Raw genomic sequence first — 14,548 nt, 5'->3', positions numbered from 1 at the left:
TAGTTACCTTATTAATCAATCACTAAGGGCTGCTATTTTTGCAGTAGATAGTGGCTAATTAAATCATCTGTTAACATGCAAAACATAGCAATGCATGGGTTCAGCGAATGCATGTTGTTTCATTGACTATGTTTGACCCCCTACTACCATGTCAGTTCTTTAAGCCTAGAACAGGTCAAACTACATTCCTAGCTAATGCCACACAGTCTTGTTCCATTCAACAGTAAAAAGTTATTAGGCAAGCGCTTAGGCTTTTGGGGACCCACCCTGAGGGCTAGAGAAGGGAGGATGCTTGGCTTTTATTTTTTCTCTGCTTGGTTTGTGCTGCCTGTAACCCTATCACTCCCCCCTTTCTCTCCCCTCCCCCTTCTTTTTGCCCTTCTCCTTTTCCACACCTTCACCCCCACCCATCTTTACCTTTTCCCTGTCCATACCCACCCACCTCCACTCATTTCTCCCTTTCTGTCTGTCTGTTCTCCCTTTTTGTCTTCCCTCTTCCTGTGTGTCTCTCTTTCCTCCCTTGCTTCCGCCCCACAGCAGGACACCCCTCCCCGGGAGCCTCCTTCACCTGCTCCTCTTCCTCCTCCCTCCCCTTCCTCCTCCACCTCCTCCGTCCCTGGCAGCCCGTCCCTGAAGCTGAAGCTGCGCCTTCAGCTGCGGCTCGAGCGCTTGCCCCCCAGTGTGGTGGAGGCGGCTGGGGGGCAGCTGACGCCACAGAAACAGCCCCAGCCCCAGTTAGCCCCACCACCTTCCCATCCTCACCCTCCTTCTCCTCCCGGTCCTCCCCCCACCATCACCACCACCTCCACCACACCACGGCTGCAGCCACAGCAAGTGGACCCCGAAGGCGCCTTGCGGATGGAGGAAGAGGAAGCGGCTAGCGCTGCAGGTAGCAGCAGCAACAGCAGCCCAGCGGCCGCCTCAGCTCCAGCTCACACCCCCTGTCTTGCTCCTCCTTCCCCCCAGAGCCTGGTACCGGCTGCCCATCATGCCCCCAGCACGCTGGCAGCGCTGGCCCACCGCTTCGCCCCGCGAGAGCTGCCCGGCCAACGGCAGGCCGCGCTCATCAAGCACCGGATACGCATCGACTTCAAGGTTAATACGCACACGCACGCACGCACACACACACACACACACACACACACACACACACACACACACACACACACACACACACACACACACACACACACACACACACACACACACACACACACACACAGACCGTGCCAGACCACGTCATCAGTGCCAACAAGCACTGGATACTCATAGACTTCGAGGTTGATGACGTACACGTACATTGAACTACTCGCACTCACACCAAACCAGGCGATCAATGCCAGCGACTACACATTATGCATTAACTAGACGCTTAATGCGCACGTGCACATGCTTTTGAGTAATTCATTGATTGAGTGGATGAGTGATGATGGTTTTTACTTTTAGTCTTTGTCTGATTTTTATTTCATTCTTACATTTTGCAAGGGCATCATCGTCATCGTAAATTGCCTTTGATGTTATCCTGAGTGTTATTCTCTGTGATTCCATTGGTCTGGGTTGTGCATGTTTTTTGCTTTTGTGTGTGTGTGTCTGTGTCTCTGTCGTCTGTTACCCCCCCACCCCTTCTCTTTATTATGGTTCTCCTCCTCCTCCTCTTCCTCCTCCTCCTCCTCCTCCTCCTCTTCTCTCTCATGTTGTTATTCTCTGTGTCCACCAGGAGGACTGCAGTGTCCAGAACGTGTGGCTGATGGGAGGCCTGAGTGTGCTAACGTCAGTCCCCATCTCCCCAGACAGCGTCTGCCTGCTCTGCGCCAGCAAAGGGACACATGAGGTCTGTACCTCGCATGCTGTACCACTCCCACGCTCTTGCTCACACAGACGCGCGCACACAGAGACGCGCGCGCACACAGAGACGCACACACGCAGACGCGCACACACGCAGACGCAGACACACGCAGACGCACACTTGCACTCTGACTCTGATTCTTTTATTTCATGCCTCTCTCCTTCCTCAGATGGTGTACTGCCTGGTGTGCTGCGAGCCCTTCCACAGCTTCTGCCTGCGGGAGGAGGAAAGGCCCACGCCAGACAACAAGGAGAACTGGTGCTGCCGGCGCTGCAAACACTGCCACGTCTGCGGACGCAAGAACAAACACTCCAAGGTGAGCCAGGCCAGGCCGTTGGCCTCGCACACAAACACCTCTGTCCTGTGTGTGCGCTTGTTCTGTGATTTTAGAGATATTTGGTCCTCACAAAAGTAGAAATATGTGTACAGCAAGTATACACACACACACACACACACACACAAACACACACACACACACACACACACAAACACACAAAGAAGGGGACACAATGATGCTCTGTCCTCACCACTCCATATTAACCATTTTATTTGTTGGTAATAACCAAATTAAAAGTTGGGGGTGGGGGGGATATTACTAGCTATGGTTCAGGATGGATTTGGTCTGAGGACAGATGAGCAAGTTTTCTCAAATAAGCAATTTGATATTGGGAATGAATTTATCATTTGAAAGAGGCCAATGTAAGCTTTCTCACGATGCTGTTCAGTACTTACCTTTTACCATTTCAAGCTGTTCAATTGATGTCTACAACTTGAATTGCGAAAAAAATAGGGTGACCCCAAACTTTTGAGCGTTAGTGCATGTTTGCTTTCTTTTCCATTACACACAGAGATTGATAGAAGAATGCAGAGTGTTGTCAAATGACTTGTTTGTCCATACTTTGCATTCTGTGCACCACATGTCTGGCCTCCCACACCACATGTCATTGTGTGATTCCATATGCGTGTTTGCACACTATATAGGAATATATACTATATAGGTAGGGTAGTGGTTGTTTTGGGTCAGGGTGGTCATAACTGGCCCTGATATCATATGGGCAGATAAGAATATAGTGCATGTTGGTTTTATCTACACATGTTGGTTTTATGTTTGTAATGGCAAATGTGCGTGTGTGTGGTGGTGTTTCTCCATGAGTCAGTGTCGAAGCGTGTGTGTGCAACTGTGTGTGTGTGTGTGTGTGTGTGTGTGTGTGTGTGTGTGTGTGTGTGTGCGTGCGCGCACGCGTGTGTGTGTGTGTGCGCACGCGCATGCGTGCGTGAGAGATGTTCCTAAACTATGAATGTGTGTTTTGTGTTGTGGTGTGTGTGTGTGTGTGTGTGTGTGTGTGTGTGTGTGTGTGTGTGTGTGTGTGTGTGTGTGTGTGATGCTCCTAAACTATGAATGTGTGTTTTGTGTGTGAGCAGCCAGTGTTGCAGTGCCGGAGATGCCTCTACTGCTACCACCCGTCCTGCCTGGGCCCCACCTACCCCAAGCCACTCAAGTGCAACCTGCCCTGGGTAAGTGACAGTAGGGTAGTGAGTGTACCCTTTCTGGCCCCGGAGGTCGATGCGGACAGTGAAGCTGCTATCTCACATCTATTTTTAGATCTGTGGTAAAACATAGTTCAGCTGGTGTGTGTGGTCTGCCTGCCTTAGGAGTTCACACGGGGCTGCAACTCTTTTGAGCAGCTGAGGACTTTGTTGAATTAGGAATGTTTGCACATAGTGTAGAAATTAGGGCTTGGTATTCACCAATCAATGCGTATCACGATACACATGCCACGATGTGATTCCATCACGATAAATGCGATTCATGTACTATTGCGATGCATTACTGAAGTAAATATGTATGAAGCATATTTGTCTTTGTCAGTGACTGTAGCATTTGTAAGTAAATTTATATTTTAAATATTTTACTTCACCGTTTTAGCATCTGGGAGAGAGCTTCCATTACAACAAAAATATCACTTGACTGAACAAAATGAACCAATGGCAAATTCAATTTTACTATTACATAACCGATTTTGCTGATCGATGCAGTATATTTTGACAGTAAGTATCGCTATGCATTGTCATGACTATTTTCTTTTGCACATCCCTAGTCGAAATAGAACACAATAGAATAAGCGGCAGCCTTTTCTCTGTGCACATCCACATTGATACTGAAGCTTCTCACTCGCCAGTATGACTTGTTTGAGAAGGGGTAGGGAATGCCAGGTTACGGTATGTGGAGAACAAAATAATGTAATGAAGGGAGGTTTGCGGTTAAGAAGCAGACCAGTGATTCTCAAAGTGTGGTACATGGCAGCTCAGGTGGTGCGTGAGGGGAATTAATTTCCAAGACAAGCTTGCAGTAGGTATATTTGTAGTATAATTACAAAGCTAAACATGGCTTGAGTCTTATATTCACCACATTAAGACAGGTTTGTAAATGTGAATAAAAAGTAAGTGATCTGCATCCAAATTAGCACCCGTCAACTGTCTATTCAGTTGACTGGTGATCTCTGAACATTTATTTTGGAGGGACAAAGTGGTCCTCGGTCTGAAAAAGTTTGAGAAACAGTCAAGTAGACCAATCAGTGAAATATTCACTCCATCACCAACCCATTGGATGTTCTGGTGCAGGTGTGCATGAAGTGCATCAGGTGCAAGAGCTGTGGCATGACGCCGGGCAAATCGTGGGACATGGCCTGGAACCACCAGCGGGACCTCTGTCCAGACTGCAGCATCCTTCATAAGCTCGGTAATCACTCAAGAAAACGCTCCCTTCAGAGCATGTTTGTTCTTCACCTAATATAATAAACAGGGTTCCCACTGGTGCTTGAATTCCTTGAAATTTCTTGAATTTCAATTAAGTGTTTTCAAGATTGTGAAAATGCTTGAATTTTTGGTGTAGTGCTTGAAAATGCTTGAAATTTGTGTCAAGTCAAAATCAGTAAGCCAAATAATAGAAATAAATTGTTCAGGTACATCAAAAATCTGAGGAAGTGAGATGTCAGATGGGATTTGCCACTCGACACCCTAAAATTGATTAGAATGCAGGAAATTCTTGCATCTTAAAGACAGGGGGAGGACCCACACACCCCCTTCCCGCAACCTATTTAACTCATTGGCCGCCAGTCATTTTCATTAACCCAGAGTACCCCAGAATGTCAGAGTTTTCAGCATTTTGGGTGTTTTTTGAAGGCTCACAGAAAATTGAGTTATGTGTCTATGTCAACACCATACCTATCAAAACACAGATTAGAATCTCATCTGTCCTCAGAAAAAAAATGACAGCAGGTGCACGTAACTCCGTAAACTCACAGAAATACTGTCTCATCGTCCCTCTGTTTACTTAGTGCTCTCTTCTCTCGTTGGGACAAGAATCACAGCCGGTTTACATTTCCTCCAGTACTGTGTGTGTGTGTGTGTGCGCGTGCGCGTGCGCGTCCGTGTGCGAGGCAGGCAGCCCAGCTTACTGCAGCTTCTGTGGCGGAGCGTACAATTTGCAGATTGATCTGCTATAGTGATCTTGTCATATATTGTTTGATGAATTTTCTTCTGATAAAGTACTGATCACATATCCAACATTTCACAAGGTGTGGGAACCCTGAATAGACTGAGAGCATCGCATCAAATCACACAAGCACTCTAGTAGGAATACATTTTTTTCCACTCAGGCAAAGACGGACAACATAACAGAACGTCTTGCACAGTCAAACGATACCAACACCAGCTACTTGCATCACACAGAGTACTTTCAGATTTGTATTTTTGGAACCGATGGCTTTTGTCACAATAAACAACACACACAAAAAACAATTAACATGCGAGAATAGTCCAAAACAAAAAAAGCTCTCATCCAATCACATGCCCACACACCACATTTCTGATAAATATTACACATAACATAATACTGAGGTGGCATAAAGCCTTTAATAAAAGCACACGCACGCACACACACACACACACACACACACACACACACACACCCCACTATTTTTAGGCATGTATTTATAACAACCCGATACAGATTGTCTGAAAACTTCCCCCCTCTCTGTCTCTCACAGGAAACTTCTGCCCCGTGTGCCAGGGCTGCTATGAAGAGAACGGCACCAAGAAGCTCATGCTGAAGTGTGCCCTCTGTAGCCACTGGGTACACAGCAAGTGTGAGGAGATCTCAGGTGAGTCAGCGACTGCATAATATAGAGTCCTGCTCCCACACCACAACCGTATTGTATGGCTGCTGCCTTTACACTATTTATAGCCAGTGTCCTGCTGTGTGGACTGTTGGCCGTTGCTGGTAGAAATGTGTTGAGTCTGTCAGTTTTGCACCGTCATAGGCCAAATGTTTGCATAGATTATTCTTCTGGATGCCATTCTTTGCCTCACTTTACATATTCAGTACTGTGATTTTATTATGTTGAATGTACTTTTAATTATCTCCTTTCTTTCTTTCTTTCTTTCTTTCTTTCTCTCTCTCTCTCTCTCTCTCTCTCTCTCTCTCTCTCTCTCTCTCTCTCTCTCTCTCTCTCTCTCTCTCTCTCTCTCTCTCTCTCTCTCTCCCCCTCCCCGTAGATGAGGAGTGTGATCGTATGAAGAAGCGTGGTGCGGGGGGTTTCGTCTGCACGCCGTGTGGCCTGGGCAGCTGGAGGCTGGAGCTGAGGGAGGAGCTGACCACCGGCCTGCAAACCGTCCTGGCTGCTCTGCTCGACTCCCCACTCACGCAAGACATCCTCAACTGTCAACAGGTACGCTTACATACAGGGCTGCATAGCTCAGGTAATGTGTAGACTACACTGTTGTGTAAGTATATCAAAAGTGTCGTGTTGTGTAAGTATTTGTGTAGGTATGTCAGTGGTATACAGAAACTCGGGTGATGGTAAGATCACACAGTTAACGCCATGCGGACTTAACAATTTATGGAGGCATGTTTGTTTGTTTTTGTCTGTAGTGCGAGGCCTTGGATGACGATGCGTTAGCTGAGCATGCGGCTGAGTGTGACCTGATTGCCATTGGCAGGAGGTTGGAGGAGGGGGGCTACACTACCGCGGTGAGCCTCTTCAGCACACACCATCAGCTCTGATGACTCATTGTGTTGTCCCACAATGCCATCTCTGATTGATGCATACAGACATGCTTTCACATGCACACTCTGCCTGTTTTCTATGTCTCACACTTGCCATCTTTTACAATTTACATTTCGTGTTCACTCAGTTCTTAACCTGTTGCCTACTTTGACAGACATTACTTGCATAATTGTAGTCTTGTTCCGCCACATATCTGACGCAGTTGAGGCATGTTCATTTTTTGTTTGTGACATTGGTCACTTTTTTTAGTTCATGTGACTACTTGTATGTCGTCCCACACACATTGCGTCCATACCTGTTCTAACATATTACAAATACACACTCACACTCACACATAGTTTGTCTTTTATTTTCAAATATTTGCATTCAGTAAGGAATCTTTTCTAGCATCATCAAGTGAAATGAAAACATTTTCTTCTGGTCTTCTCTCAGAGAGACTTCAGTGAGGATGTCGCTACGGTGATGAGAAGGAAACTGAAAGCAGAGAACCAGAGCCCCACAGACGAGCTCAAGTCTTTTTATATGCAGGTAAGACCCACAACCAGACACACAGACACGCACAGATAAGTGAGCGGTTTTGGAAGATGAAGGAATCTAGGTCAAAACACGCTCCAACTCCAAAACAAAAAAAGTTGTTACTTTGGATGCATGTCAAATGTACAGTAACTATTAGGTAAAGATGGGAGTCTAGCTTATTCTCTTGCTAAAAAAATGTTTATGGCACCATGTCCTGAACAAATGGGTATTGGTGTCAATCCATCCTAAGGGGGTATGAAGGACATGGAACATATAAGGATACATGTTTTGTAATGTTTGAAGATATTGCATGCATGATTTATGCATTTATGCGCATGCGTGCGCGTGATTTGTGTCTCTGACGTATTTGTGTTTGTGCTTCTCAGCTGATGAAGGAGGCCTTTAGCTGGCTCAATGGGGGTCACATGAAGACGTGGGAGCCTCTCGCTGAGGAGTTCCCCAGGTGAGACACTCTCTTTTATACTTTTCTGTAACATACAGAAGTTTTAAGTAGCTTAAAATAGATTCCTCAAAAGTGTTGCAGTGCTCCATCACTTTGTAACAGGCTTAAAGTCACTGTGGATTTCATTTAAAAGAATGAATGCCCCTCCCTGCTCTGCCCTAGTGGTATGCTCCCAGAAGCGGTTCTCCCTCCCTCAGCCGAGCACAGCTACGCCCAATGGCTGGAGAGAGACCTCTTTGGAACCAAAGGTACGCAGGAATCTTATGAACCACGTCTCGACCACTGCAGAACCCATCATTTTCTCCTTATAAAAAAGTTTTAGTTTAGAGGAAAATGACACTCGTCTTAACCCTTTGTAGAGATTAATTCTGATGAATTTTGGACAGTTTTTATAATTTACAAAAATGGATCCTTACTACCTTTTTTATTTGTAATTTCACTGAAATATCCTCTGGCTATGCTATTGTCTAAAACCGTTGGGACAGTATATGCTTTGTAGTATGAAATACAGAACTCTGCCATGAATGATTATCTAGGTACAAATAAAGTTGAATTGAATACATGAATGCCTAGGGTGGCTCTGACTGCCTTCATCACTTTATTTAATCCACTCTCACTCCTGCTTTTCCCCCTCTAGGAGTCAGTGGTAGCCTTAGTAATGGCCAAACGAACGGTCTCAAAGACGTCCGCTTCTGCTCCCTCTGCCAGCAGCAAGGGGATGAAGCATCTAACGTGAGTTTTCATCATGCCATTGCATTTATACTCAAGTAATGCATCACATGTAGAATTCACTCACCACAGGCATGCGATCAGATGGGTTGAACACAACCTTAATAACCAGCAGTCTCTCTCGCTATCTCTCTCTCTCTCGCGCGTGCTTGATGTAAAATAAAAAATTGATGTAAAATAAATTGTATCCACTTCTGCAGTGCAATAGTCAGTTTGTTTAGTTTAAACGTGTGTGTGTGTGTGTGTGTGTGTGTGTGTGTGTGTGTGTGTGTGTGTGTGTGTGTGTGTGTGTGTGTGTGTGTGTGTGTGTGTGTGTGTGTGTGTGTGTGTGTGTGTGTGTGTGTGTGTGTGCGTGTGCGTGTGCGTGTGCGTCCCACCTGCCTCCCTCCTCGTCTCTCCCGCAGGCGGCTGGCAGGCTGCTGTATCTGGGCCAGAATGAGTGGGCCCATGTTAACTGCTGCATCTGGTCGGCGGAGGTGCAGGAGGACGGTGGGGCCCTCTTGCATGTACACGCCGCCGTGACCAGGGGACGCCACATGGTGAGCACCTGCCAATCTTGCATTACAATTATGTTACACATTACATTACATCACATTGCATTACATTACATTACTCCTGACAGACATCGAGACATGCATTACTGTATATTACATTGCATTGCACCCACAGTAGCTGATGCTTCAATCGAGAGCTGACAGACATCCATGACATTACAATTTTCTCTTCATGGTGACCTCCTCCCAAACATCCTCGAACCTTTTAAACCTCAACAATGTGATGATTTGATTGTAGCTCTCTCAGGTCCACTGGCTGCTTAAGTCAGACCCAGGTTAGACCTTAAGTTAGTATTACTTTCAGTAAACTGTGGTCCACTGTGGTTCGTCCCCAGTTAAATAGCCCCTTTCCACACTATTTCTTGTTAATATGTCTGCTCTCTCTCCTCAGCGTTGTGAGCACTGTGGCCTGACGGGGGCGACGGTGGGCTGCTGCCTGACGTCCTGCCAGAGCAACTACCACTTCATGTGCGCGCGCACCTGCGACTGTGTCTTCCAGGAGGACCGAAGGGTCTACTGCCACAAACACAGAGATCTACTCAGTGGCCAGGTGTGTCTGTCTGTCTGTCTTAGTTATAATAATTATTGCTGTGGTCCGCTCACTGAAAAGCTCCAAATTCCAGCCTCCTTCTAGAAAGTTGAAGAAGAAGTACTTAAAGAAAAAGAACTTAATCTTTCAGAGCGACATTAAACTCAAGCATATCCTTACATTAACAAAAGAATGAGCCTCACCAGAATGAAAATTAGACTTTGGAATGGCCCAGCCAGAGTTCAGACCTGAATACCATCAAACATCTGAGGGGTGATCTGTGCAAAGAGGAGTGGACAAACATTGCCACATTAACATGTGCCTTGCCGATAGATTCTTGCCCAAAAAGACTGAGTGCTGTAATAAAAGCCAAAGGTGCTGCAACAATGTATTCGTTTAGTGGTGTGCATGTTTATGCATCCATGTTATTTTGATATATATAATATATATATATATATATATATATATATATATACATGTTATAGTTGATTGCTTTCCCCCATTGTATTGCTACTGCTAACATTGCTGTACTTCCTGAAGTGTTTTTTACATGGCAGTGTTCCTGTGTGTCTGCAGGAGGTGTCTGGCGAAGGCTTTGAGGTACTGAGGCGCATCTATGTGAATTTCGAGGGGTTGGGCCTCCGCAGGAAGTTCCTCACGGGTCTGGAGCCAGAGGTCATCAACATGATGATAGGTGCGTGCGTGCGGTGAACTAAATTACTTGCAAACTGTTTGAACAATCTACTGTATTCAAACCTATTCATGGCTTCAGGGAAGATCTATCCGAGTATTTCAATCTCTAATGTTGCATAATTCATCTCTGCATGAGATTGCAATGCCCATGTGTAGTCGGAAGAAGACTAAGCTCATGCTCGTATCCAGTTATGGGCAGCCATGACCTACTGGTTTAGGGCATTGGTATTTACATCAAAGAGTTGCAGGTTCGACTCCCACCCTTACCTCTCCCTACACTTACATCCATGGCTGAAGTGCCCTTGAGCAAGGCACCTATCCCCACACTGCTCCAGGGACTGTAACTAATACCCTGTAAATATCTGTAAGTCTCTTTGGATAAAAGTGTCAGCTAAGTGTAATGGAATACAGTGTAATGTAATGTAATCCAATAAATTGGGTATGGGATGAGGGATGGTGTGATATTCATTCATTTATGTTTTCCTTTACGGCTTCAGGTTCGCTTCAAATTCATCACTTGGGGGTGTTGACAGAGGTGTCTGCTAACTCAGGAAAGCTGTTCCCTGTGGGCTACAAGTGAGTGGAGCCTCTAACATGCCTCTCTATTCTCTCATTCTTAAACTCTTTTGCTGGTGGTCTGTTGTGCGTGTGCATACAAGTGATTTGAGCATTCTTGACGTACTTCATGAAAGGGTAACCTGAACTGTAAGTTCCATACATGAGAAGAAAAAAATCACGGGTGGCACAAATAAACTAAAACTTATTTCCATTGTGGTCCCTGTGATGATATTGCTTTATGTCAACTGTTGAATAACTTGAAGGAACGTGTCGTCTCTAATGTACATGCTCCTACCTGTGTGTGACCCAGGTGTTCCCGTTGGTACTGGAGCACGGTGAACCCCCACCGACGCTGCAGGTACACCTGCCAGGTGAGGGAGGTGCACCCCATGCATCAGGAGCTCGGCAAGGCCGGCAGCCACGGGCAGGGCAGCAACCAGACCATTGCTCACAGCCCGGCACAGCCACACCATAAGGGTAGGTCTGGACAAACAAACACACCGCCATGATAATCATACCAATAGTAATGCATAGGTTTTATAATGTGAAAAACATTAGACAGTACAAACACACAGTATAAGGATAGGCTGAACAGAGATAGGGAAAAACAACATACTCATCTGATGCTTGTGAGATGTTTTTGGTCTAAATTAGTAATGGATTACAGTTCAGACTAATTCAGGATTTGTTGCGTCTTCTTTGGCCTCAGACAAAAGACAAAACGCTAATGCAAATCACTGATTCTTGAAAGTTTGGCAAAAACATGTCCCTGCAGTAAAATATTAATTCTGTTGAAAATGAACTAAATTTTCACAAACAAAATGAACCCAGGTAATGGCCAAGGGGTCTGTCACACGAATACACAGTTGTTTGAAATATTTAAGTGTAATTTTATTACTTTTCATGGCTATAAACCTGTCCACACCCTGTAAAAACGCCTGTCCCAAGGACTGGCATCATCATTTCAATTGACTTAAAATACAAAAATCACTAACAGAATTGAACAATATCACCATGATGTGGAAGACCATATTAAAGTGGTTCTACAGATGTGCACATAGTGGATGTAAAACAATATTTACTATTATTTACTGATTGCTCAAAATGTGTCCAGCATATTGGTCACCACCGTCAGATTTTTTCTAAAAGACAATAAAATCAGGTATGCACAAGGTAATTTTCATTACTGAGGACCCCTTTTCAAACCTTTAGCTCTACTGCCTACTTCACCATCACTGAAGCTCCTGTAAGGTTATTATTTTGTCCTCAATTTGTTAATTTGTTTGGACACTGGTACTGTCCCAACCATAAACTGTCAACACCGTCGGGGTTTTAATAGTATTGTATTACATTAATGTTAATAAATATAATTTTTTTCAGAAAAGGTATGAAGCACCCAAGAAACAGAGCGAAAATGAAATGGCTAATGTGAACAAACAATGCATAATATTTAAAAGAGTGTTTATTTTTTTTTGTCTCACACCGTCAGATGTCACCACCGTCAGATTTTGTTCTGCTCATCATGTTGTTCCATATTTTACTAAATTGTGCTGGTTAATGAAACATTACTAGGCATGTTAGTAATAATTGTGATCCAAAATGATACTCTAGCCACCACTGAGGTGCATTTGGAGGTTTTTTTGTCAGAAAACCTGACGGTGGTGACATCTGATGGAGTTCACCAAAAAACACATGTTTTACGTATTTTTGACATGTTTTAAGAATATGCATACAATAAGTATCTACAGTTATGTTGAATTGTTAAAGTAATTCACTTTAATACAGTAAACATGTGTTTTTACTTCTAATTCTGTCTGCCGCTGTTGACAAAACAAGAAAGAGCCCATTTTATGAAAAATGTTAAACATGGGGAGCTTGGCCAATGCATTCACTGCACAGCCAAGACCTACATCTATGATAATACACCTCTATATTTGGATTTGAACAACTTAAAAGCTGTTTTTACCACATTGTCAACAACCAGTGGCTTACTTCCTAGATAATCTAACTAATGAAGTAAAAACACATGCTCATACTGTGCACACACAAAAATAAAGTGTTTATGCAAGATGCCATTGACTTGAGAGGGCTATTTATTTTGCTAAATGCAGGTACTAATAGGCCACTTTCACCACTCTCAGATTACTGTCACCACCGTCAGTTCTTAAGTCACCACCGTAAGAAGGAGTTTTGGACATTTTAAAGGAATGTGCTTACAACATTTTCCTTAGGAGCTGTTGAAATATCAAAGTAATAGCCAATTTAAGCCTACACGAATATTTGTGAGTGACATTACAAAAAATTGTTTGTTGTATTTAGGCGTTAAGTAAGCATCGTATGACGGTACATATTTTAAAATTAGAACACATGAAACAGTATTAAAATAGAACAAAAGTGAATTTTCAACATTTAAAGGCATATGTGTGAACCAAAAAATACACATAATCACTTAAAAACTCCAGATACATATGCAACCAAATCAATACAATTTTAATAACTTTTAATTGCGTCTGACGGTGTTGACAAAAAACAAGGTATGATCGGAGAAAAGCCTGATTTCTGAAAAAAATACATAATGGGGAGATTGGCCTTGTGCATTTCTGAAAAGCCAAGACCTTAGTCTACGAGGATATACCATATAATTTTGTAATTCACTTTGTTTTTTTCTGTCAACATTACAACCTGTTTTAGCCACTTTCTCAAGAATCAGTGAAATATTGAAACATCCTTTCTGGGTAGTAAATCAGAAGTTTTTCAGTGTGAAAGTACAGTTTGAACTGTTGATGGATAAATCAGTATGCCAGTGTAGCTTCCTAGTTTTCTTGCTCTCTAATGTCATAGCAGCAACATTTGATGACCATTTTGAAGTTATATATAGAAGTTTTACACTTTACTTTTTAAATGGCCAGTATTGCAAACCTTGCCTTGGGAAATTCTATAGCTATACTATGCATGTGTAAAGTAATGTGAGGGGTTGACCTGCGGGTTAGACACATTTTTTTTTCATATACAGCTCCAGGCCTTTTTATTAGAATACCATGAAAAAGTTGATTTATTTCCATAATTCCATCAATAATGTTAAACTGTCATGGATTGTAGATTCATGGCCCAGTTTTTTAACTATTCCAATCATTATTGTTTTTCTTTTTATATACGTTGGCCTTCCAGCTAAAAAAACCCATGAATTGGGGAATTCGCATTATTAGAATATTGTTATAAAATCACATTTTTCTTCATCAAAATTCGGGTCACATTAAATCAGTTGAAATTTGGTACTTTCTACATAACATGCAATGGTCAATACTTGGTTAGGACATTCTCTGTCTTCATAATGACCATGATGCGTTTAACATTGAAGTCAATGGCAAAAACAGTGCATGGGAGTTATGGAAGCCCAGATATCCTTGATGCTTTGCTGTCAGCTGTTCTTGTTTGTTGACCTGGTGCCCCACACTTCCCTCTTCAATATACCCGAAGATTTCCATGCCACGTTTTGGTGTTAACTCACCAGTTTAATTCTAACTCAACAGAAATTAAACCCCATTCATTTTCAATGGGGTTTCATTTCTGGTTATTTAGAATTAAACTGGT

At 43.6% G+C, this 14,548-nt stretch overlaps 1 protein-coding gene across 4 annotated transcripts in view; it reads left to right on the top strand.

The window, feature by feature from the left end:
* kmt2ba (lysine (K)-specific methyltransferase 2Ba) overlaps positions 1–14,548 on the top strand; it is a 47,155-nt gene that overhangs the window by 19,771 nt on the left and 12,836 nt on the right. For 3 of the 4 annotated variants that reach the window (XM_063185422.1, XM_063185424.1, XM_063185421.1), the window contains 17 exons: positions 538–1,095; positions 1,718–1,831; positions 2,016–2,162; positions 3,269–3,361; positions 4,469–4,586; positions 5,896–6,009; positions 6,404–6,576; positions 6,780–6,878; positions 7,348–7,443; positions 7,818–7,894; positions 8,057–8,142; positions 8,532–8,626; positions 9,028–9,162; positions 9,569–9,727; positions 10,283–10,400; positions 10,897–10,975; positions 11,268–11,434. In XM_063185422.1, the coding sequence (XP_063041492.1) occupies positions 538–1,095; positions 1,718–1,831; positions 2,016–2,162; positions 3,269–3,361; positions 4,469–4,586; positions 5,896–6,009; positions 6,404–6,576; positions 6,780–6,878; positions 7,348–7,443; positions 7,818–7,894; positions 8,057–8,142; positions 8,532–8,626; positions 9,028–9,162; positions 9,569–9,727; positions 10,283–10,400; positions 10,897–10,975; positions 11,268–11,434 (2,428 nt within the window). The remainder of the gene's footprint in view (positions 1–537; positions 1,096–1,717; positions 1,832–2,015; positions 2,163–3,268; positions 3,362–4,468; positions 4,587–5,895; positions 6,010–6,403; positions 6,577–6,779; positions 6,879–7,347; positions 7,444–7,817; positions 7,895–8,056; positions 8,143–8,531; positions 8,627–9,027; positions 9,163–9,568; positions 9,728–10,282; positions 10,401–10,896; positions 10,976–11,267; positions 11,435–14,548) is intronic. The other variant, XM_063185425.1, reaches the window with a different exon arrangement.

This window comes from Engraulis encrasicolus, chromosome 20 (genome assembly GCF_034702125.1).
Source record: "Engraulis encrasicolus isolate BLACKSEA-1 chromosome 20, IST_EnEncr_1.0, whole genome shotgun sequence".
NCBI classification, from domain to species: Eukaryota; Metazoa; Chordata; class Actinopteri; order Clupeiformes; family Engraulidae; genus Engraulis; species Engraulis encrasicolus.
This window is presented reverse-complemented; position numbering and strand designations above follow the sequence as displayed.